The sequence below is a fragment of the Microtus oregoni genome, unplaced genomic scaffold, assembly GCF_018167655.1.
Source record: "Microtus oregoni isolate MIOR12 unplaced genomic scaffold, Mior012 000016F_ref0000370, whole genome shotgun sequence".
NCBI classification, from domain to species: Eukaryota; Metazoa; Chordata; class Mammalia; order Rodentia; family Cricetidae; genus Microtus; species Microtus oregoni.
Window position 1 is genome coordinate 36712210 of NW_024543075.1, and position 22944 is coordinate 36735153.

The 22944-nt window shown below is 37.1% G+C and overlaps 1 protein-coding gene across 1 annotated transcript; it reads right to left on the bottom strand.

Annotated features, from left to right (window-relative positions):
• Positions 1–9631: 9631 nt before the first annotated feature.
• Positions 9632–10576, bottom strand: LOC121457714 (olfactory receptor 502). Its single transcript, XM_041666658.1, has one exon. It carries the CDS (start codon positions 10574–10576, stop codon positions 9632–9634), a length of 945 nt encoding a protein of 314 aa, XP_041522592.1.
• Positions 10577–22944: the final 12368 nt, after the last annotated feature.

Genomic DNA, 22944 nt, shown 5'->3' on the forward strand with positions numbered 1-22944 from the left:
AGCTATCTGTTATTTCTAAGACTTGATATATTAATAATGCCTAACGATATATTACTAAAGTGAGTGTCCTGATTGAAAAAGCTTGATGACATGTTAGTTTGTGAGGAGCTTTTCAATAAACAGGAGGGTTCAAATTTTATATTACATAGAAAATTAGAAGTTTCTTTAACAAAAATTAAATCAATTTTATAATTAAGGGCATAAATTATTTATGCAAATATAAATTGCTAAAATGATTTTGAAGCCACATTAATATTTTTCAACATCGTTCATCATTAACCAGGTTACAGATTGGATCTTAATCGTCCCCAGAGTCTCATGTCATTGGCCAAAGCCTATTCCCTATTTGTGGCACTCATGGGGAATGCTAGAAATATTTAGAAACTGAGAATAGTTGTGATATTTATTTTACTCAAGACATGCCATATACAAGTGATATCACTCAGAACTTTGTCTATTTTCCTTATCGGTCAGGAGGTGAGCGACTTTGTTCAATCACAGATCTTTACCATGATGTACAAACAGAGACCATATTTATGGCCTCAATTCACCAGGGACTGAGACCTCTAAAATTCTGTTCCAGAAAATCCTTTTCTTTTTGTAGGTTGATCAACTTAGTTATTCGTTATAGTAACAGAAAGCTGGTTAATAGAGTCTTCAGTCCTTTGGGATATGTTTTTCTTTTTTTAAACACTAAGTTATCTTGAGATAAATCTGTTACATCTATCCATCCGATTGCACGATGAGAAACAACAAAAGATTAAAATATCTAGGAATATTGTAGAAAGGTTATCTGTAAGGTTGGACTGTTTAGACCTATAAAATTTATGATCTGTGGTCTTGGCCACTGGTCATAGCTTAATTGTGGGGTCTGTAGAGAAGAGGAGGGTATCTACATCTAATTCATCTGTGGATTTACATTTCTAATAATTTTTTACATTTTGAAAGTTTCATACATTATAGTATGTATATTGATCATACCCACTAACTACTCTCTTCCAGAAACTTCACATAATACCCACATGCAATGCACTTCCAACTTAATAATCCTCTTCTAAATATTTTAAATTTTTTCATTTCTTTGGGGAGATTATAATATGATTACACTCCCCTTTTCCTCCAAAACTTCCCATTTATCCCTCCCTGCTCTTTATAGTTCATAGCTTATGTTTTTTACTTTTATTAATAACATCTGAGTTAGATTAGTTATGCACATGTGTGTGTGTGGATATCCACAGGGTGAGTAGCATACCAGTACTCTCCCTCCTGAAGAACAATCTACTGCCAGTAGTTCCTCTGACAGGGGTGGGACAGGGCTCTTCTTCCATTCCTGCTGGAATTTTGATTGGCCTTATCTTGCACAGGTAACTGTATTCATTATACAACAGCTAAGTTATATCTAGAAGTCAGCATTTCATAGCACTTTTCTTAATTTGCCAGCTTTTACGTTCTTTCCAGTTCCCCTTCCCAAAGGCTGTCTTTCTCTTGAAGCTGTGATTACCTTCAGGAAATCTTCAGCTGATGTTGGCTATCACACAAGTTCTCTGGGACTGTTAAGGTGGATATTGGTATTGATCACCCATGCTCAAGTGAACACACAGAGTACTTTGATCAGCTATAACCCTTGGTATTAACCTCTACCCTCTGCATAGAGAAGCATGTCTGACCAAGGTTGGGTGCAACACAAACTTCTCTGGGATGATGATTCCTGCCTCCCTGAACTCCTTCCTATGTACCCCTGCCCAGCTCTGGCCTCTTGCCTGAGCTAATCTGTGTTGTTCTATACCAGGTACAAAGTAGGAGTTCTTGTGCTGGAATGAGAAGGTTCCCAAGTTTCCAAGAGCCAAGAGAAACAAACCAAAAAAAAATTCCCAACAGAGTCAAGGTTTGATGCTAGATCATGAGACTAAGAACAGGAAAGTTTTAGAAAAACTTCACGGTCAGAGACACACCCTGATCTGCCTGCTGGGACTTTCTTGCTGTCTTTTCCTGAAGCTGTGATTACCTTCAGTAGAGATTCAGGCAATCTTCAGATAATAGTGTCTACCACCACACTCATTCATTCCCTTTCCTATCTCTGCTTGAGTGCTTCAGAAGAAAATTCCATCTTTGAATACATTTTAGAATTACCGTTTACAATTCTTACATGCAATAGCTCTATTCTATGTCTCTGGTGTTGCAAATGAGAAATGGTCAAAATAGAACTTATAGTCTACAATAGGATTCCAAGAATGAAAATTAAAAGTAAGTGATGTTGACTATGAGTTTGGGTTGGATACTGTGAGACAAAAACTTGACAAAACAAAATAAAAAAAAAAGAAGAAAACCAACTGAGTAGAAGAGGTTGATGTACTAGGGCATAGAATGCTCACCATAGTTATCTCTTAGAGCTCAATGCCCCAGCAAGGACCACAGAATGTCCTCCGTTCACCTTGGATGGAGGACTCTCTCTGATCTGTTGGTTGTGTGAAGTCAGTACTCACACATGTGAATTATATCAACTTTAGAGTTTTCAGTTGCAACAATGGTAGCATTGGTCAGTTTAATCAAACCCATGGGACCACAACCCAAACAAGTATAAATGCTAAGTTCAATATCAAATTAGAGATTACAGGATAAGAATTCTGTGAACATCTATAGAACATATGAAAACCAGAGATAGGGGGACCTAACATTCAAATATTCTCTTCCAAAATAAGGTATTTGATAATTTAGAAGAAAGTACTACAAACATGCACTGAGGGTTAAGGGGGGGGGGCAAAAGACAAAACTATGGCATGTTCCTATGAGACATGCTGTTGACAGACATCACACATATGCTCAGGAGAACAGGAAATACAAGAAAGCAAGCCGTGAGTAGATAGCAGCCAAGAGAGCTCTAGGATTGAACTTGTATGCAGTGTAGTCAAAACCCAGGGATATATGGAGGTAAACTGAAAATGAACAAACCACTCAAGGCTCAAATTTTCCCATCAAGTGCAGAAAAAGATTTTCAAGCCAAAAGAAATACAGAAATACTAAGTATGGAAGTTAATGAAAGCAACATATAAAAGAAATAAAACTAGTACTATTTTGTGGATATTGGGAAGAATGAACATAGTCTGTAATATATTAGTTTTATTAAAGATATGAGATATTTGAAATGTATATAATTACAGAAAATCAGAAAATCAAAAGTATGTGCATACAAGATCAGAAATATTCAGTGTGGATTTCGCATATATTAACAGTCAGGACAATATATCTCTACTGCAGCCCAACAACCCTACTACAACAGGCCTTGAGAAATGTAATATAGCTGAAGCATGTGATAAAGATCTTAAAATTGCCTTTATGAATATGATAGTTACCCTTAAAGAAGAAATTAATAAATCCTTTAAGAAATGTATGAAAAACAAACAGTGGAAAAATGTAAATAAAATAATCCAACTTCCAAAATAAAAATAGAACCAGTAAATAAAACCCAAACTAGCCAGGCAGTGGTTATGCACATCTTTAAACCCAGCACGCAGGAGGCAGAGGTAGGCAGATCTCTCTCTTGTGAGTTCGAGGCTAGCCATTGTTCAAGAGCTAGTTCCAGGACAGCTAGGACTGTTACACAGAGAAACCTATCTCAAAATACAAAACAAAACAAAACAAAATGGAGGGAAATTGGCAAATTAAAAATTTAGATACTTTAACTAAAGCTTCAGAGGCAAGTCTCATCAATAAAGTACAAGAGATGAAAGAGAAAATCTCAATCATTGAAGATCTGATAGAAAAAATGGATACTTTAGTCAAAAAAAAAAGATAAATCTAAAAATTTTCCAGCATAAAACATCTGGGAAGTCTAAGATACTCTGAAAAAAGAAAACCAAAGAATAGTAATAGGCATAGATTAAAGACAGAAAACAAGCTCAATATTCTCAACAAAGTCTTAGAAGACAATTTCCCAAACATACCAAACACCGAATAGACTAGATCAGAAAAGAAAGGCCCTTGGGCACATAGTAATCAAAACATTAAACATACAGAACAAAGGAAGAATATTAAAAGTTGAAAGGGAAAAAGACAGTAGCATATTGTACTGGCTTGTTTTGTGTATCAACTTGGCACAAATTAGAGTCATCAGAGAGGAGGGAGTGTCATCAGTTGAGGAAATGATATTCAGCTGTAAGGCTTTTTCTCAGTTAGTAATCAAATCAGGAGGGACCAGCCCATCTTGGGTGGGGCCATCCTGGGCTGATTGTCCTGGATTCTATAATAAAGCAGTCATAGCAAGCCATGAGAAGCAAGCCAGTAAGCAGCACCCCTCCATGGCATCTGTATCTGCTATCACCTCCAAGATCCTGCCCTGTTTGAGTTCCTGTCCTGACTTCTTTTAATATGAACAGCAATGTGTAAGTGTAAGCCAAAAAATGCCTTTCACTCCCAAACTTGCTTTTTGGTCACTGTTTTGGTCACAGCAATAGAAACCATAACTAAGACACATATAAAGGCAGACCTTTTAGGATAGCAGTCGATTTCTCAGTAGAGACTCTAAAAGTCAGAACAGTCTGGACAGATGTTCTGTAGAATATGAGAAAGCACAGATATCAGCCCAGACAACTATATCCAGCAAAACTTTCAATCATAATTGGTGGAGAAAAATAAGGTATTCTATGGTAAAACTAAATTCAAGCAATTATTTATTTAGATATTCTTCCCTACAAAAAGGGCTAGGAAAACTCCAACCAAAAGAGATTAATCATTCCCAAGAAAACACAAGGAGGAAAAAAAATTCCAGACCAGCAAATCAAAAGAAGGGAAACACACACACACACACACACACACACACACACACACACACACAAAGACACACACACACACACACACACACACCACCACCACCACCACCATTACAACAACAACAAAGTAACAGGAACCAACAAACACTCTGCTACCACTGCCACCACTGCCACCACCCTACAACAAAATAACAGGAATCAACAAACATTCCTCACTGATAATTCTCAATGTCAATGGTAGCAGATGCCCTCTAAAATGACAGAGACTAACAGGGTGGTTTTGAAAACAGGATCCATCCTTCTGCTGCTAAGAAATATACCTTACCATCAAAGATAGACATTACTTCAGGGTAAAAGGATGAAAAGAAAATTCCAAGAAAATTTACCTTAGAAGCAAGCTGGTGTAGCCAATTTAATATTTGACAAAATAGAGTTCAAACAAAACTAATCATAAGAGATAGGAAAGGACAGTAGGGTGAAGACCAACCAAAGAAACACACCCTGATCCTGAAACAAGAGCCAAAGAAATACACCCTGACCCTGAAACCAGAGTCAAAGGATTTAAAAGGGCCAGTGAAAGAAACATACTGTTTCTGAATCCAGAGCCAAAGAAACAATCAACCAATCCCTAAGTATATAATCCAGCCAATCTCTGATCTTGTCCAAGCTCAGGAATTGAAATTTGATCATTTCCCATTCTGAAATACTTCATCCTGGAAGAACTCCACCACTAAGAAACCCTATATAAGTCCTCTATCATTCAGTTTGGGGCTACCATTTCCCACCCTAGAGGCAGCCACTCTCTTGGGTTCCTCCCTAACAATAAATCTCTTGAATGAGGTTTGGGTAATGACCTTGGAGTACATCTATTAAAATGGTCAGGATTAGAGTTGAAAAGCAGGATATAACAACAAACAATGAGACAATCCAGGCAAAATACTTTAAAAACCTGTACTCCATCAAGTTGGAAAATTTGAAGGAAATGATAATTTTCTGTTATAGGTACCATTTACCAAGGTGAAATAAAGATAGATAAGCATTTTAAACAGATCTACATCTGCCCTAGTGAAGTAGAAGGGACCATTGAAATAAAATAGTTTACGGCCAGATGTTTATTGTAGAATTCTATTGGACTTTCAAAGATGAGTTAACATTTTAACAGAAGGAACACTACCCAATTTATCTTATTAGGCCAGTTGCCCTGATACCCAAACCAATAAAGATCCAATGAAGTAAGAGACTTATGGACCAATTTTTGTCATGAACACAGATGTAAAACTTTACAATCAAATAATGCAAACTGATATACTTAGGTGGAATCTTGCACTGATGTCACCACTCCAAAATATGACTTAGTTCCATTCCACTTCCTGGCTCTCTTTTTTCCTCAAATCTTACATTTTTAAAATTTTTCTCTTGCTCAGCTTGCTCCCTTTCCTTATAAATCTTTATAAACATGAGCACTAATAACCACACAGTAGTTTCTATACTAGACTGTTTTGAGATTTCCTCAGCAAATGGAATGCACTTCAGTCTCAAGTAGACTCTTCAGAAAAGGGCAAAGCAGTCACATTCTTGAACAAAATATCATAAGAACAATCTCTAGTCCACATAGTAATATTTACTCCTCTGAAACCTTCTGAACCAGGCCTCCACAGTTTATCAAATCACATTCAGCACCAAAGTCTTCCATGCTCCTACTAAGACGACCCATTAAGCACTAAATTATCCAACTGTTTTTCTATTACACAGTCCCAAGGTCCACATTTCTTCAAACAGAAGCATGATCAGGCCTATCACAACACCCCAGTCCCTGGTACCAACTTCTGTATTGGTTAGGGTTTCTTTTTCTGTGGATAGACACCATGACCACAGCAATTCTTCTACAGGAAACACATTTAATTGGGTGGTTCACATTTTCAGAGGTTTAGCACATTGTCATCATGATGTACCATAGTGATGCAAAGACAGACATGGATACTGGAGGAGCTGAGAGTTCTACATCTTGGCCCGCAGGCAACAGGAAATGGTCTTAGAACCACCTTGAGTGAAGGCTGAGAAAAGAAGGCTGCAATCCAACCCCACAGTGACACATTTCCTCCAACAAGACCACTTCAACAAGATCACAGCTCTTAATAGTGCCACTTCCCTTTGGGGTTCATTTTCTTTCAAATCACTACAAGGGACTTATAAATTTATTCTATAAGGACTCTGTCATATTCATAAAGGCTATTTTAAGGTTTTTGTCACATGTTTCAGCTATGTTGCAATTCTCAGAACCTGCAACGGTAGTGCTGCTGGGCCCTAGTCGAGATATATCATCCTAAATATTATTATATATCCATGCAACCCTGAATACTTCTTATCTCATTTGCACATTCTTTTTCATTTCTGTGATTATAAAAATTTCAAGTAACTCCAATATTTTTAATAAAGATAATATATTATGACTTGTGTCTAGTCATCCCAATATCAACCAAATGTTACTGGTTTTATTTCTTTCATCTATTGCTTTTACTGACTTTCATATTTAGTGTTCCTTGAATCCTTTTGGCTTGGCAATCTTACTCAACACTTGATAGAAAAACTTGAGCCTTAAGACGTTTATTTATTTCATTTACTTTGAGATATCACTTGTTCTTAACTGTATTGAATACAAGTTTAAGGTGAGAGTTATGTGACTGCTATCTGTGCATGGCTTCCTTTCGTACATTTCCTATTTTTGTGAGAATATGTGTGATGTCTATCAATGACATGTCTCCAGGGGACAGGCGCCAGTTTTTGTTTCCCTCCAACCATCCCTAAGGAACATTAAACCTACAATGCATGTTGGTAGTACTTCCTTCTAAATTATCAAATATCTTATGTTGGAAGAAAATATTTGAGTGTTAGGTCTCCCTACCTCTGTTTCTCATGAATTCTATGGATATTCACAGAATTCTTATCCTGTAATCTCTAATTTGATTTTGAATTTAGCATTTATACTTGTTCAAGTTACGGTCTCATGGGTTTAATTAAACTGACCAATGCTGCCATTGTTGCAACTGAAAACTCTAACGTTGATGTAATTCACATGTGTGAGCACTGGCTTCACACAACTAACAGATCAGAGAGAGTCCTCCATCCGAGGTGAATGGGAGGACATTCTGTGGTCCTTGCTGGGGCATTGAGCTCTGAGAGATGACTATGGTGAGCATTCTATATGGATGCTCTCTCTCTCTCTCTCTCTCTCTCTATATATATATATATATATATATATATATATATATATATATTCTATAGGATGGGTGGAGGCAAACAAAATCTAGGAAGTAGAATTCTTCTACTCGGTTTGCTTTCTTTCTTCTTTATTTTTGTTTTGTTTTGTCTTGTTTTTGTCTCACAGTATCCAACCCAAACTCATAGTCAACATCACTTACTTTTAATTTTCATTCTTGGAATCCTATTGTAGACTATAAGTTCTATTTTGACCATTTCTCATTTGCAACACCAGAGACATAGAATAGAGCTATTGCATGTAAGAATTGTAAACTGTAATTCTAAAATGTATTCAAAGATGGAATTTTCTTCTGAAGCACTCAAGCAGAGATAGGAAAGGGAATGAATGAGTGTGGTGGTAGACACTATTATCTGAAGATTGCCTGAATCTCTACTGAAGGTAATCACAGCTTCAGGAAAAGACAGGAAGAAAGCCCTAGCATGCAGAGCAGGGTGTGTCTCTGACTATGAAGTTTTTCTAAAACTTTCCTGTTCTTAGTCTCATGATCTAGCATCAAACCTTGACTCTGTTGGGAATTTTTTTTTGGTTTGTTTCTCTTGGCTCTTGGAAACTTGGGAACCTTCTCATTCCAGCACAAGAACTCCTACTTTGTACCTGGTATAGAACAACACAGATTAGCCCAGGCAAGAGGCCAGAGCTGGGCACGGGCACACGGGGAAGAGTTCAGGGAGGCAGGAATCATTATCCCAGAGAAGTTTGTGTTGCTCCCAACCTTGGTCAGACATACTTCTTTATGCAGAGGGTAGTGGTTAATGCCGAGAGTTATAGCTGATCAAAGTACTCTGTGTGTTCACTTGAGCATGGGTGATCAATACAAATATCCACCTTAATAATCCCAGAGAACTTTGCAGAAGGGGCATTGGAAAGAATGGAAGGAGAGCCCTGTCCCACCCGTATCAGAGGAACTACTGGCAGCAGATGGTTCCTGAGGAGGGAGAGTTACTCTCTTATCTGAACATAGCCACTGGTATGTTATTTGCCCTGTGGATGTTCATACACCCATGTGTATTTGTGCAGCACTAATTGAACTCAAATATTGTTAATAAAAGTGAAAAGTAGAAGTTATAAATTTGAAAGAACAAAGGGGTACACGTGGAAAGTTTTGGAGGGAAGAAAGGGGAATGAAATCATAATTCCCCAAATAAAGGGAATAATTGTTTATGGCAAGCCTTAATAAAACAAATATCACAACTAGCCTCAATTCCTAAATGTTTGTAGCATTCCCCACATGCCACACAATAGAAAACAGTCTTTTCACAATGACATGAGACTCTGGGGACAATTAAGATCCAATCTGTGACATAGTTAATGAATAACTTTGAAAAATATTAAAGTAACTTCTAATGTATGTTTAGCAGTTTTTATTTGTCTGATCAGATTTATGTCCTTAATTTTAAAAACATTTGATATTATTAAAGAATTGTCTAGTTTCCTATGTTGTATGAAAATTGAACCCCCATATTTATTGAAAAGCTTCTCACATTCTAACACTGTCATCAAGCTTTTTCAATCAGGACACTAACTTTTGTATTATATCAATTAAGTATTATTACTATATCAAGCCTTTTTAAAATAACAGATATCTCTAAGAAAGTATTTTTTTACCAATCTGTCTCCTCAGAGCACCCTTGATCTCATTATTCCTTAGGCTGTAGATGAGGGGGTTCAGCATGGGGATCACCACCATGTAGAAGACAGACACCACCTTGTTCTGGTCTGTGGAGTAGCTGGACTTGGGCATCACATAGATGAAGGTGATGGTCCCATAGAACAGAGTGACTGCAGTGAGGTGGGAGGTGCAGGTGGAAAAGGCCTTGTGGCGGCCCTCAGTGGAGCGCATCTTCAGGATGGTGATGAGGATGTAAATGTAGGAGATGGCTATGACAACCACTGTCACCACAATGATGGAGCCTGCTGTGAATGAGGGGACAACTGCAGGGACACTGACATCAGAACAGGAGAGTTTTACTAATGGGGCAAAATCACAGAAAAAGTGATTGACTCTCTTTGGTCCACAGAAGAGAAGAGAAAAGAAGGACATTGTGAAGGAGGAAGCATTAAAAAAGCCACCAACATAGGATACTACAAGCAACTGAACACAAACTTGTGTGGACATTTTGGTTGAATAAAGCAGTGGGCTACAGATTGCTATAAAACGATCATAAGCCATGGCAGCCAGAAGGAAACATTCAACTGTCCCAAAGAAAACAGCTGAGCCCAGTTGGATGGCACATCCGAAGTAGGAGATGGTATTTCTCTCCACCAGGAAGCCGACAAGCATATTGGGTGTGACAGAAGATGAGTAGCCTATGTCAGCAGAGGCCAAATGACTGAGAAAAAAGTACATGGGGTGATGGAGCTGGGAAGAGACTCTGATGAGGAGGATGGTGCTGAGGTTCCCAGACACGGTCACCAGGTAGATGCACAGGATGATGGTGAAGAGGACGACTCTAAGGACTGGGTCATCTGTCAGGCCCAATAAAATGAACTCTGTCACTGCGGTGTTGTTCCCTTCCTCCAGGAGAGCCATGGCTAAGTGTAGCTGCTGACAGAACAAGGCTGTGAGGAAGACATTACAGAAAAGGATTTATAAATGGGTAGTTTTTTTTTCTAGACAGGGTTTCTCTGTGGTTTTGAAGTCTGTCCTGGAACTAGCTCTTGTAGAGCAGGCTGGTCTCGAACTCACAAAGATCCGCCTGCCTCTGCCTCCCAAGTGCTGGGATTAAAGGCGTGTGCCACCACCGCCCGGCTATAAATGGATAGTTTTACTATCATTAATACACAAACATTTACATTTAAAGATGCCCAAGCAGCCATATTTATTTGCCTGCAGGGATGAGTCACTCTGAATATTAAAGTTCTTTAGCAGAATCACATAAAAATTTTCCCTCACATAATATGCCCATTTCTTTTCACATTATATTGTTTACCCAAGTACACCTTACAGCAAAATATAAAAGAAAAGATGAGAATAACAGAAATAAATCCTGGGCATGTTAAGAAAGATGAATGCATAGAGTTTTGTAGGAAATACTCATATAGCAACTAATCTTTTAAATGCTTCTTTAAAAAAGCCTTAACCTAAGAATTATGCATAGATGCATATAGGTCATTTATGGAATTGCAATATATTCATAAATATGTTTTGGTTTTACATAAAATCCTACATTTTTATAAAGTAGTACTTTAATAAATTTGTATTTTAATACTTTGAAGAAAGATTTCTTAACTTGCATGTGCTACATAACAGTAAAATCAGAATTAGATACTCCACCTGCCTGAACTGTCCTACTTAATATCTATATAATAAGAATGTTAAATAATATAAATCTCAGACACCTATAAACCAGAATTGATTGGATGAAAGGTTTTTAATAGATATTGTATGAGTTCCCTGCATCGATAAGATTATTACTCACACACCTACTACATAGGAATTTTAAATTATCAATAAGATTATTGTAAATTTGTTAGATTTTGTATATATTTGAAACATAAAGTATTTTACCACATAATTTGAAATATCTATGTAATCACTATGAAAAGAACATACTAAAACTCAACACATAACTAAAAGAGGCTTATTGAGAACAAATGACTTCTTGATATAACACTAGTTTCTAACCAGGTTTTTATATGATGATATAAGGTTGTTTTCAGCATATATGCAATTGCATAAAATATAGTGAGTTTTTCTAAGCAAAGTTAACTCCTCATGCACAGTTTTTTTCAACAACTTTTAAATCTCTTACTTGAATCCTTAAATATTAATAAATGCCCAAAGATTTCAACTCTTTTAACAGTGACACATTTAGATAATGTTGAAAAGTAGGTCTTGCTGTGTTGTGTGTAGGTAAACAGGAACCCTGGTTCTCTGATTGTGACTGCTTCCTCTCTCATAAACTGATGGTAGAAACAAATCAAACAAACCAAGGTGGCACACAGGCTGACTGCTTGATTATACCTGCCTTCTTAGTGCTATGACTGCCTGAGAACATACATGTTGTTCTCAGATGATAAATGAAAACCAATCAGCCAGATTCATTACCAATAGCCAAAGTCTTGAAGTGAGTATGCATTCATCTTTCAGTGAAGAGTCAAAGTTGTGGTGGTTATAGTCATCTTTTCTAGTCTCCTTTGGGCATAAATCTCTGAAGACGCTAAAGATTCAAGTGTGAATTCTGAAGTACTACTGAGCAATCTTTTTCTGTGAAGGATACTGAGTGATTCAATTCACAGGAAAAACAATTAAGCTTCCAAAATCATGTCAATTCTCTAGTGGTCAATTTGTTATTTTGTTCTCTCTAGGTGTTCATGTATAGCCATGTAGGATTTAATATTTACTATATCATTATATAACAATTTTTTATGAACAATTAATTTCATGTTTACTTGGATGTTTGTGAGAAATAAATATTGCTAAATTTCAAATATAAAAGCTAAACCTAGTTTTAAACTCAATACCTTTTCCAAGTAGTATTTTTAATTGCCTTCTTTAACATACGTCATCACGAACCCTGGGGGAGCATGAAGTGGAACCTCATATGAAGTTGAATTCTATTTTGTTTTACACATTTCTGTCATTGTGTAAAAAGAAAGCGCAAGAATGTCAAAAATTCCATAAAGAATCAGCATTTTTTAATGGCCTGGATGCCACTAAGAATGGAAGTAGAGGCGAGGTATCATCTCTTGGTGTAGGTAGGTCATAGCAGAACAGTAACTCTTCAGCTTTAAGACATATTGCTTGTTTAGTGCTCTTGCTAATATAATTTCAGAATCTCATATAGCCTTGCTATTGCAAGGTTGTTTTGACAAACAGTACAATAATTACAAACAATTTTCCTATCAACATCCCTTTTTACTGATAAGTATATTAATCATTTTACACATAGTGAATTTTCATGGTATGTTGGGGTATAGATTCTTTTGCTATTCTTGTTTTTCATTAGATAGGGCAGAGACTGAAGAGTTCAAACAATTTGTGTACTTTGATACTGAGCCCTATATATTTAACAGTGGAGTGATATCTACGTTCTATAAAGAACTGAATGCAAACCAGAACAAGCAAACAAACAAAAACCAATCATGATCCAGACATTAGTGAATTAAACCATCTTGACATAATAATGAAAACTGCAAAGAAGAACCTGGAAAAAATGTGTTCAGTAGTCTTAACTGTAGTAATAAGGGTGGCGGGGCTGCGTCCCCAGCACCCCAGCCGCCCGCACGGCTAGCTTAGCTTATGCCCCGAAATAACAACACACAAACTGTATTCATTTAATCACTGCTTGGCCCTTTAGCTCTAGCCCTTACTGGCTAATTCTGATATCCCGATCAACCCATCTCTAATAATCTGTGAGAACCGGTCTTACCGGGAAGATTCTAGCCTAGTCCATCCTGGGTCGGAGCTTCATGCCGGGAGCGGGGCATGGCGTCTCTCTAAGGCGTCTGTTCCTGAGAGGAGAGCTGTCGAGTCTGACCTCACTTCCTCTTCCTCCCAGCGTTCTGTTCTGTTTACTCCTCCCACCTAACTTCTAACCAATAAAATGGGCCAAGGCAGTTCCTTTATTAGCCAATGACCTTCCTCCATCACTTAACCATTATATAGGAATTAAAATAACTTGGGGATCTATTATAAAGAAAATAAATGATCACAAATGTTGGAGATGTTATGGGAAAAGGAATTATTATACACTTTGTGGGTCTTTCTCTATCCCCACTTTCTCTCTCTCTCTCTCTCTCTCTCTCTCTCTCTCTCTCTCCCCCCCCCCAAGGTTATGTACATTTATCCAACACTGTGACCCATTTAGAGGTCTTTTTCATCTGAATCATCCTTTATTGTATATCTGCAATCCTTTTCTAACCAGGAACACTTTTTAAAAAATACTTTTTATTTAATTTTTAAAATTTATTTTATTTTTTTTATTAATTTTTTTTTAAATACCAATCTAAGGTCCCACTCCCTCCCCTCTTCCAACTCCCTCAACACACCCTCCCACCCCACCTCCATCCAATCCCCAGAGAGTGTAAGGCACATTGCTTTGGGGAAGGTCCAAGGCCCTCCCTACTATATCTAGGCTGAGGAAGGTATCCATACAAAGAGAATAGGTTCCCAATAAGCCAGTACAAGAAGTAGGAATAAACCCTAGTATCATTGCCAGTGCCCCCTCAGTCTGTCCCAGCCCCGTATCTGCCAAACACATTCAGAGGGACTAGTTTAGTCCTATGCATGTTCCTTCTCAGTCCAGCTGGAGTTGGTGAGCTCCCTTTAGCTCAGGTAAACTGTTTCAGTGGGTGTACCCATCATGGTCTTGACCTCTTTGCTCTTATTCTCATTCCTCCCACTCTTCAGCTGGAGTTTGGGAGCTCAGTTCAGTGCCCCAATGTGGGTCTCTGCCTCTGTTTCCATCAGTCACTGGATGAAAGTTCTATGGTGATATTTAAGATATTCATCAATCTGACTACAGGGCAAGTCATGATCAGGGTACCCTCTCCTCCATTGCTTAGGGTCTTAGCTGGGGTCATTTCTGTGGATTCCAAAGAATCTCCCTAGAGCCAGGTTTCTGCTAATCCTATAATGGCTCCCTCAACCAACTTATCGCTTTCCCTGCTGTCATCTTGGTCCTTCCTACTTCTCGACTATCCCATTACCTCAAGTTCTCCTCAACCCTCCTTTTCTCCCCACCTCTTCTCCTTCCACCCTTCCTTCTCTCCCCAACTCCATGCTCCCAATTTTGTCAGGCGATCTTGTCTGTTTCTAGTTTCCAGGTGGATTTATATATGTGTTTCTTTGGGTTCACCTTATTACTTAGTTTCTCTGGGATTATAAATTATAGGCTCAATGTCTTTTGTTTATACCTAGTATCCACTTATGCGTGACTACATATCATATTTATCTTCTTGTGTCTGGGTTACTTCACTCAGGATAGTGTTTTCTAAATTATATCCATTTGCATGCAAAATTAAAGATATTGTTTTTTACCACTGAGTAGTACTCTTATGTATAAATGTGCCATGTTTTCTTTATCCATTCCTCAGTTGAGGGGCTTCCAGGTTGTTTCCAGGTTCTGGCTATTACAAATAATGCTGCTATGAAAATAGTTGAACAAATGCCTTTGCAGTATAATTGAGTGTCTTTTGGGTATATTCCCAAGAGTGATATTGCTGGATCCTGAGGTAGGTTGATTTCCTATTTTCTGAGAAACCACCATAATGATTTTCAAAGTGGCTGTACAAGTTTGCATTCCCACCAACAATGGATGAGTGTTCCCCTTACTTCACATCCTCTCCAACATAATCTATCATTGGTGTTTTTTATCTTAACCATTCTGACAGGTGTAAGATGGTATCTAGGAGTTGTTTTGATTTGCCTTTCCCAGATGGCTAACAATGTTGAACATTTCCTTAAGTATCTTTTGGCCATTTGAGAGTCTTCTGTTGAGAATTCTCTGTTTAATTCTGTACCTCATTTTAAAATTGGGTTATTTAGAATTTTAATGCCTGATTTCTTGAGTTCTCTATATATTTTGGAGATCAGTACTTTGTCTGATGTAAGGATGGTGAAGATCTTTTCCCATTCAGTAGTCTGCCTTTTTGTCTTATTGACTGTGTCCTTTGCTTTACAGAAGCTACTTCTCAGTTTTAGGAGGTCCCATTTTTTTTTTAATTTTTTTCTCTCAGTGTCTATGTTACTGAGATTATATTTACTAAGTGGTCTCCTGTGCCCATGCATTGAAGACTACTTCCTTCTTTCCCTTCAATCAGGTTCAGTGTGGTCAGATTTATATTGAAGTCTTTAATTCATTTGGACTTGAGTTTTGTGCATGGCGATTGATAGGGATATATTTTCATTCTTCTACATGTTGACATCCAGTTATGTCAGCATCATTTGTTGAAGATGCTTCCTTTCTTCCATTGTATAATTTTAGCTTCTTTGTCAAAATTAGGTGTTCATAGGTGTATGGATTAATATCTGTGTCTTAGATTCAATCCCATTAATCAACTTCTCTACACACTATTCTCTATGCCAATACCAAGCTGTTTTCACTACTGTAGCACTGTAATAGAGCTTGATGTCAGGGATGGTGATGCCTTTGGAAGTTCCTTTATTGTACAGGATTGTTTTGGCTATCCTGGGGTTTTTTGTTTTTCCTTATGAAGTTTATTATTGTTCTTTCAAGGTCTGTGAAGAATTGTGTTGAGATTTTGATGGGGATTGCATTGAATCTATAGATTTCTTTTGGTAATATTGCCATTTTTACTATATTGATTTTACCTATCCAGGAGCATAGGAGACCTTTCCATTTTCTGGTACGTTCTTCAATTTCTTTCTTCAAATACTTAAAGTTCTTGCCAAATAGGTCTTTCACTTTGTTGGTTAGTGTTACCCCAAGATATTTTATGTTATTTGAGGCTTTTGTGAAAGGTGATGTTTCTCTGATTTCCCTCTCAGCTTCATTATCCTTTGTGTAAAGAAGGGTTACTAAATTTTTGAGTTGATCTTGTATCCTGCCACATCACTGAAGGTATTTATCAGCTGTAGGAGTTCTCTAGTAGATTTTTGGGGTCACTTATATATACTATCATATCATCTGCAAATAATGAAAGTTTAATTTCTTCCTTTCCTTTTGTTGTCTTATTGCTCTAGCCAGAATTTCAAGAACTATGTGGAAGAGATATGGAGAGAGTGGACAGCCTTGTCTTGTTCCTGATTTTAGTGGAATCACTTTGAGTTTCTCTCCATTTAATTTGATGTTGGCTGTCAGCTTGCTGTGTATTGCTTTTATTATATTTATATATGATCCTTGTATCCCTGATCTCTCCAAGACCTTTATAATGAAGGGGTGTTGAATTTTGAATGTTTTTTCAGCATCTAATGAAATATCATATGGTTTTATTCCTTCAGTTTACATGATAGACTACACTGATAGACTTTTGTATGTTGAACCAGCCCTGCATCTCTGGGAAGAAGCTGCCTTGATCCTGGTGGGTGATTTTTTTTTTATGTGTTCTTGGATTCGGTTTGCCACTATTTTATTGAGTAATTTTGCACCTATGTTCATGAGTGAGATAGATCTGTAATTCTCTTTCTTGGTTGCACCTTTGTGTGGTTTTAGTATCAGTGTAACTGTAGCCTCATAAAAAGAGTTTGGCAATGTCCTTTCTGTTTCTATTATGTGGAACACTTTGAGGGGTATAGGTATTAGCTCTTCTTGGAAGTTCTGGTAGAATGCACTTAAACCATCCGACCCTGGGCTTTTTTGGTTGAGAGGTTTTTGATGACAACTTCCATTTCCTTGCAGTTTATTAGTCATTTAAATTACTCACCTGGTCTTGATTTAATTTTGGTATATGGTATTTATCTAAAAAAATTGTCCATTTCTTTTACATTTTCTAATTTTTTGGAGTACAGTTTTTATAATATGACCTAATGATTCTCTGAATTTTCTCAGTGTCTGTTGTTATGTCCCCCTTTTCATTTCTGATTTTATTAATTTGGATGTTCTCTCTCTACCTTTTGATTAGTTTGGATAAGGGTTTGTCTATCTTGTTGATTTTCTCAAAGAAGTAAGTCCTCATTTCATTTACTCTTTGTATTGTTTTCTTCATTTCTATTTTGTTGATAAAAATAATGTTGCAATAAATGTAGTTGAATAAGTGTCCTTGGGGTATGATTGAGCATCGTTGGGTGTATGCCCACTAGTAAAATTGCTGGGTCTTCAGATACATTGATTCTTAATTTTCTGAGAAACTGCCATATTGATATCCAAAGTAGCTGTACAAGTTTTCACTACCACCAGCAATACAAGAGTATTCCCCTTACTCCATATCTTCTTCAGCATAAGCTGTCATCCAGGTTTTTGATCTTAGCCATTCTGACAGGTGTAAGTTGGTATCTCGGAGTCACTTTCATTTACATTTCCCTGATGACTGAAACAGCTGAGCAATTTCTTAAATGTCTTTCAGCCATTTGGGATTCTTTTCTTGTCAATTCTCTGTTTAGGTCTGTACCCCATTTTCAAATTGGATTATTTGGTATTTTGATGTCTAATTTTTTGAGTTCTTTATTTTAGAGATCATCCCAGTGTCAGATGTAGGGTTGGTGAAGAACTTTTCTCATTCTGTAAGTTGATATTTTATCTTTTTTTTGCCATGTCTTTTGCCTTATAGGTACTTTTAAGTTTCAGGAGGTCCCACTTATTAATTGCTTCTCTCAGTGTCTGTGCAATTGATGTTCTATTTAGGAAGTTGTTTCCTGTGCCAATGTTGTCAAGGTTACTTCCCATTTTATCCTCTACCAAGTTCAATGTATCTTGATTTATGTTAAGGTCTTTGATCTACTTGGGCTTGAGTTTTGTGCATGGTGAGAGACATGGATCTATTTGCATTCTTCCATATGCTGCCATTCAATTTTGCCAACACCAATTTGTTGAAGATGCTTTCTTTTTTCCCCATTGAACCATTTTTCCCCTTTGTCAAAAATCAGGTGTTCATAGGTGTGTGGATTAATGTTATAAATGTCAGGGTCTTTAACTTGATTCTATTTATTTATGTGTCCATTTTTTATGCCAATACTAAGCTGTTTTTATTACTATAGTTCTGTAATAGTGTTTGACGTCAGGAAGAGTGATGCCTTTGGAAGTTCCTTTATTGTACAAGATTGTTTTAAGTATCCTTTTGTGTGTGTGTGTGTGTGTGTGTGTGTGTGTGTGTATGTGTGTGTGTGTGTGTGTATTGTTCTTTTGAGGTCTGTGAAGAATTGTGTTGGAATTTTGTATTGAATCTGTAAATTGCTTTTGGTAGTGTTGGCATTTCTACTATGTTGGTCCTTCTTATACATGAGCATGGGAGATCTTTCCATTTTCTGTTATCTTCTTCAGTTTCTTTCTTCAAAGACTTAAAGTTCTTGTCATATACATCTTTCACTTGTTTGGATAGTTACCCCAAGATATTTTATATAATTTGTGGCTATTGTAAAGGGTAATGTTTCTCTAATTTCTTTCTCAGCCCATATTTTATTTGTATATAGGAGGGCTCCTTTTTTTTTAGTTAATCTTGTATCCCACCACATTAGCTCAGTGTCTTTTTGTGAGTGTGTGATAGTGAGCCTGTAGTCTCCATTGTCTGTAATCATACCTTTTATCACAAAATGATTCTCTTTGAATGTACAGTCTTTTTGTTGGTGGCTAGCTGATTTTCACCGTGATTTCTTATATCTTTATTGTGACAGTAGTTGTGAAGTTGTCCTTTTCAACTTGCTCCTCTCACTTCACTGTGGTTTTTATACATCATGTTTTTTCTTGTTTTGTCTATTTGATGTCCCAAAATAGTGATTCTGCCAGGGATGACACACTGTTGTCAGTGACATACACAATTCTGACACCGCTGATCAACCCATCATTTACAATCTATGGAATAAAGATATGCAGACAGTCCTGAGAAAAAAATGTAATCAGGGTTTTCCCTCAAATGGCAAATAAAAGTGTCTAAAAGATTTGAAAATATACTTGGTGAAGGAGGAAAATGGGATACTTAAAATTGGAATCATTATTAGTGAAAATAACAATTGTTTCTGTTTTGTTATTGAGACAGGGTCTCATTATGTTGTTTCTCATTGTCTGGAACTCAATATGTAGCCCATGCTGATACTGAACTCAGAGAGATATACCTGCCTTTTCTAGAATTAAAAGCACAAACTACCATACTCACATTTTATACACTATTTTCTAATCCCCATATTTAGTTTAGTCTCACTCTTTATACTACAATACTGAACAAAATATTAAGATACTAATACATATTTATACATGCATTTATGTTATAAATGTAGATGCATACATTCAAATACATTTTAGATATTCAAAGTATCTTCTGCAATGTCATGTTTTTAACTTTGTAAAAAACTACACTTAACAAAAAAGGAGGGCAAAGAGAAAGGAAAAGAAGGGAGAAAGGAATAAAAATAGAGAAAGAGGGAAATCAGGAGGGGAAGGGACAGGAAAAGTGTAAAGAAGATCACAATACACCCGCTATCATCCTCCATTACATCTGTGACCACTGGAGCCTTGGTCCAGACTGTTCCTGGAGAGGTAAACATCTGGGCTTCTGGTTGGAGGGATTAGCTCTCTAGGATCTGCTCCTGGAAGGAACATTCCATGCCCCATATGGACCCACCAATCCTGACACCCCAAGCAACCTCCACACTCCTGCTACTATCCCCCTACCACATATGTTCAGACTGCTGCTAGAGAGGCAAGCATCTGGGTTCCTGGTTGGAGGTTCAGCTATCTAGGACTTAGCCTAGAGAGGAACACCCTATGCTCCACTCCCACCTACCAAACCCCTAGATACCCCAAGCAGCCTCCACACACCCACTACTATCTACTACTGTATCTGAGAAACTGGAGCCCTATCCCAGACTGTCATTGAACAAAGCCTTAGCCCAGACTGCCTTTAGAGAGAGCCTTGGCCCAGATTGTCCCTGGAGAGGAGCCTCAGGACCTTATCAGCATCCACAAGGAGCAGGGTTCCACTTGTACCTGGAGGAAGTGTGACCACTTAAGCCACAGGCCCTACCTTTAATGATTGGAGGAAGAGTGACCCCCTGAAGCACAGGTCCCACCTGCATCCATTGGAGGAAGAGATGGGCAGATAGCAGTGTAAGAAGATATCCAACAACATAAAGACCAATATGGTACCACTAGAACCTAATGGTACTAAAACAGGAAGACCTGAACATCCTAACCCAGAAACAGAATAAAAATGACCTTTAATATAACTTTATAAAGATGATAGAGACCATTAAAGAGAAAATAAACAATTCCCTTAAAGAAATGGAGGAAAAGACAAACAAAAAACTGGGAGAAATCAATAAATCTCTTAAGAAACCCAAGAAAACAAAACAAAAATAAACAATCAAACAGGTTAAGCAAAAAATTCAAAAATTCGAGACTTAAAAACTGAAAGAGAGACAATAAAGAAAACATAAACAGAAGGAATTCTGGAAATGGAAAATCTTGTTAAATAAACAGGGACTACAGATGCAAGCATAACCAACAGATTACAAGAAATAGAAGAGAAAATCTCAGAAATTGAAAACATGATAGAGGAATTAGATTTATCAGTGAAAGAAAATGTTAAATCCAACAAACCCTTGACATAAAACATCCAGGAAATCTGGGACACATTGAAAAGACCAAATCTAAGAATAATAAGAATAGAGGAAGAAGAAATCCAGCTCAAAGACACAGAAAATACATTCAACCAAATCAAAGAAGAAAACTTTCCCAAGAATATGTCTTGAAGGTTCAAGAAGCTTACAGAAAACCAAATAGATTAAATAATAAAAGAAAGTCCTCTTGTCATATAATAATAAAAACCATAAACATATATAATAAAGAAAGAATGCTGAGAGCTGCAAAAAAAAAGCCAAGTAATATATAAAGGCATGTAGGAGGAGGGCACTTGTTCATACCGGCCACCCAGAACTGAAATAATCATACAGAAACTCTCTTAATTAAAACACTGCTTAGCTCATTAGCTCTAGCTTCTTATTGGCTAACTCTTATATTAATTTAACCCATTTCTATTAATCTGTACATCACCACGTGGCAGTGGCTCACTGGCAAAGATTCGGGATGTCTGACTCTGGCAGCTCCATGGCATCTCCCTCTGACTCTGCCTTCCTTCTCCCAGCACTCAGTCCAGTTTTCCCCACCTACCTAAGTTCTGCCCTATCAACAGGCCAAGGCAGTTTCTTTATTTATTAATGGTAATCACAACACACAGAAGGAACTGCCACATTAAAGGCAGACTGATCAGAATTGCACCCGATTTCTTAATGGAAACTATGAAAGCCAGAATCTCCTGGTCAGATATGCTGAAGACATTAAGACATCATAGATGTAAGTCAAGACTAGTATACTCAGCAAAGCTTTCAATCACCATAAAAGGAAAACAAGATATTCCTTGACAAAATCAGATTTAAACATTACCTGTTCACAAATCCAGTGATACAAAAAGTACTAAAATAAGGAAAACTCTAACCCAAGGAAGTTAGCTGTACCCACAAAAACATAGGCAGTCAGTAACCTCACACCATACACTAGCAAACCCCAAATAAGGGAAATACACAAACATTACCACAGAACATAACAGGAATAAATGACCACTAATATCTCTTAATATCAATTGAATCATTTTACCTATAAAAAGACACAGGTTAACAGAATGGATACAAAGCAGGATCCACCCTTCTGCTGCATACAAGAAACACACCTCACCCTCAAAGATATCCATCACCTCAGAGTAAAGGGCTGAAAAAGATTGTTCAATAAGATGCATGTAAGAAACAAGCAGGTGTAGTTATTCTAATATCTAACAAAATAGCCTTCAGACTAAAACCAATCAAAAGAGATGGAGAAGGACACTTTATATTCATCACAGGAAAAATCTATCAATCAAGATGAGGCTCAATTCTGAGCATCATGCTCCAAATATAAGAGCACTCACATATGTAAAAGAAATATTACTAAAGCTTAAATCACACATCAAACCTCTCACACTAATAGTAGGACAATTAAACACCACACTCTTACCAATGGACAGGACTGTCAGACAGAAACTTAACAGACAAATAAGAGAACTAACAGATGTCATGACTCAAATGGACTTAGCAGATATCTATGGAACATTTCACCCAAACACAAAAGAATATACTTCTTCTTACCTCCTCATGTATCTTTCTCTAAAATTGACCATATACTTGGTAACAAAGCAAACCTCATCAGATAAAAAATATTGGATTAATCCCCCTGTATATTATTGGATCACCATGGTTTAAACTTAGAATTTAACAACAATACTAATTGTAGAAAGCCTACAAACTCATGGAATTTG

Excerpts from the sequence above, each read along its gene's own strand:
- LOC121457714 (XM_041666658.1), bottom strand. The coding sequence starts at position 10,576 with ATGGCTCTCCTGGAGGAAGGGAACAACACCGCAGTGACAGAGTTCATT.